This window comes from Sinocyclocheilus anshuiensis, unplaced genomic scaffold (assembly GCF_001515605.1).
Source record: "Sinocyclocheilus anshuiensis isolate Anshui unplaced genomic scaffold, SAMN03320099.WGS_v1.1 scaffold183, whole genome shotgun sequence".
Taxonomy (NCBI): Eukaryota; Metazoa; Chordata; class Actinopteri; order Cypriniformes; family Cyprinidae; genus Sinocyclocheilus; species Sinocyclocheilus anshuiensis.
The window spans coordinates 3,981,627-3,984,542 of record NW_015548309.1 but is presented as its reverse complement, the minus strand read 5'-3'; the positions used below and the strand labels follow the sequence as shown (position 1 = coordinate 3,984,542).

Sequence of the window (2,916 nt, the reverse complement as noted above, 5' to 3'; positions counted from 1 at the left end):
ATATATTTTTTTTATGTTTACATTGTGCATATAATATTTTATATATATATATATATATATATATGAGATGAATGGGAAAAATGCTCCACATTCATTTATTTATATATATGTATATAATTTTATATATATGTTATTTGTTTTTTAAATGATGCACTGAATATCCTTATAATATTCTAATGTTCTTGAACTATTAAGTTAAATACAAATTAAACTTTACAAAAAATGTATTTATTGTAATATTTCCTCATTAAAAAGTTTTACACAGAAATAAATGAATAGGAATGTAAAATGATGTATATTCATATGAGCTGAAGACTCCAGGCATATCAGTAGCCTAGAAAAATCTGTTTGATGTGGTGGATTACAATTATTAATTCAGTTTAGTAAATGAAAGAAACACTGAATGCACTTCTACAGTTTAAGTTGCACAAACCAAGTGTTTTAATGAGGTGTTTGCATATGTGAGCAGGGATCAGCAGCACAGTAACGGTGATGTCCGGACGCCTGCGGCGGACAGTCTGGAGTTCAAACTCCTGATGGCATACACCCGCAAGAGACGACCCACCGACACCCGTCTGCCACAGAATGTCCCGTCTTCACCACAGCTGCCTGAAGAACATGGCAAACCAAAGAAAAATAAAAGAAAGAAGAGACTGTCGTCTCTCTTAAAGTGTATTAAACCACAGACAGATGATGTACGAGAGCCGGCAACAATTTTCAGTAAGTGTGAAATATTAATCTTAATGTGTGGCTGCTAAGTGTTTTTTAAAACATTCCCTATTGAGGAAGTGAGATTGTAGAGATTCCAGCGTCTGATTTGCTTCCGTCGGTTTCAGGCGATGGGAAAGTGAAGAAGATAGAGAACATGGTCAGTGAGCTGACAGAGCTATCAGACTCTGTGCACTTCACTCCCTGTGAAATAGAACCAGACGGGGCAGAAGACGAGGAGTCTGGTAAGAGCTCATTCTTCCCATTTGATTTCACGCTCAGATTTCGCAATATTAGCTGTCACCGAGTCCCTTCATTCAGATGTGTTTAGTTCCATCTGAACTGCTCATTTCTGTTCTCTCGGCAGATGTTGCGAGAAAGCTAGCCGAGCTCCTTAGAGAACAAGGTGATGAACTGAATGAAAAGGTCAGTGAATTGAGCTCTTGTGATGGCATTTGATCTTGACCACCAGGTGTCTCTGCAGACACCGTTTCTATCCCAGTCCAAAAGTCTGAGACGCATTAAGAGAAATTCAAATGCACATTTGAACATTTAGTATATTGTAGTATTGTAGTGTGTGTGTAAATATATACATACATATGTAATAGTTATATACAGTTATTATACTGTAATGGTTTAATTCCCCCGTACATTAGAATGTGTCCCAGGGCAACAACAAACCATAAAAAGAATATTTTATTTTATTACATTATTATACTGTAAGGATATTCAGTGTAATTGAATTTAATTTAATTCAGTGTAATGTAATTTAAGACGAGATGTTGCATTTGAGTCTGCATCAAATTAAATTCACAAAAGTGATTTTATATAAACAGAAAGCATATTAAATGCAAGTAAAGTGTCTACTTTAAAGTTTCAATTAACTTTTTTTGTGAAAATATAGATAACATTTTCCTTCGTCATTGTCTACTTGACTCGCTCTGTCTCAGCATTCACCTCGCGCCTGTGCTGTTGTACGCGGACCGTCCACGCGGTCACAAAAATTGGGCACTTCAGACCTCAACCCACCCCCATGTCATCATTCATCGTGATGTTTCACTGTAGACATCATCCCATGCCAATTTGGTAGACATCGCCCAACCCTACCCTGAATATCCTTATAACATTCTTAAACTATTAAATGTTCTTATTGTGAAAGATATGCTTAATTTTTAGCCTACAAAACAAATCTGTAGTTATTCAAAAAATGCTTGAATAACTAGAATTTGCTCATGTTAGACCTGAAACAGTTTAGACATTATGTAATGAGTCACAAACAGTAAAAACAACATCTCAACATCACAAACAGACTTACCAACATCTCTTCTCTTATCTCTGAACCTCTGCGGCAGATTAAAGCAGACATGGTCTTGCTTGAAGCACTGCAGTCCTCGCTCACATACGGCTTCTTCATGAAAGTGATGGAAGCTTTCTGTGGAAGTGTCTCACCAGACGTGCCTCCAGAGCAGAAAGACAAGAAAGTCAATGTGGCTCTGGTCTGTGAAGCCACCAGTCAGCTTGTTGGCATCCATTATCATCCAGTGACCTACGTGATGGGCTTAGGTGCCCGGTATCTACAGGAAAAATACTCCACGTGGATAAGCAGAAACATGGATGTAGGCAATGTAAGTGTCACAGTGACGACGCACTTATTCACAACAATGACATCTGGCCTAATAACACATACTAACATTTGTTTCCCTTCACAGGGAGAAGTTGGTGATGAATCCAAAGAGGAAGTCCAGTGAGCAGATGAGATGCTCTCCTCGCATTACAACATCTTTCTCAGGGGCACAGGCACTTTATTAACCTGAAAAAGTGGTTTTGTTCGGTGAACCCGCAAGGATATCTTGTTTTTGTTCCCCATTACATCCTCATAGCATCCAAGAGAAAAAAAAGAGGTAGTTCATAGTGCCAAATCTAAGCATATGGTCACCATACCTCACAAAAAAATGCTACGGCTACTGCCCCAAAACATGTGCTTTGAAAACCAGCATTATACATGTTTACATGTTTAACGCCACTTTTTGTAATTTAATGTAGCATCCAAATTGTTATTAGTTGTTATTTGCCCTTTTGTTAAAACTGTACTTTTGTTTTGAAATGAACATATTTATTTTCTTATCCTTGAACTTTAAAGTGATTAAGAGAATATAAAATGTCTTAATAATGAAATTTGTATATTTTTTTTCAATGTTACAATATTAA

At 36.8% G+C, this 2,916-nt stretch overlaps 1 protein-coding gene across 2 annotated transcripts in view; it reads left to right on the top strand.

Moving 5' to 3' along the window:
* Window positions 1-2,916, top strand: part of LOC107656419 (uncharacterized) — a 4,377-nt gene extending 1,461 nt beyond the window's left edge. For both annotated transcript variants that reach the window (XM_016444282.1, XM_016444281.1), the window contains 5 exons: window positions 470-720; window positions 837-953; window positions 1,076-1,134; window positions 2,061-2,333; window positions 2,418-2,916. In XM_016444282.1, coding sequence (XP_016299768.1) covers window positions 470-720; window positions 837-953; window positions 1,076-1,134; window positions 2,061-2,333; window positions 2,418-2,456 — 739 coding nt within the window. In that variant the 3' untranslated portion in view covers window positions 2,457-2,916. The remainder of the gene's footprint in view (window positions 1-469; window positions 721-836; window positions 954-1,075; window positions 1,135-2,060; window positions 2,334-2,417) is intronic.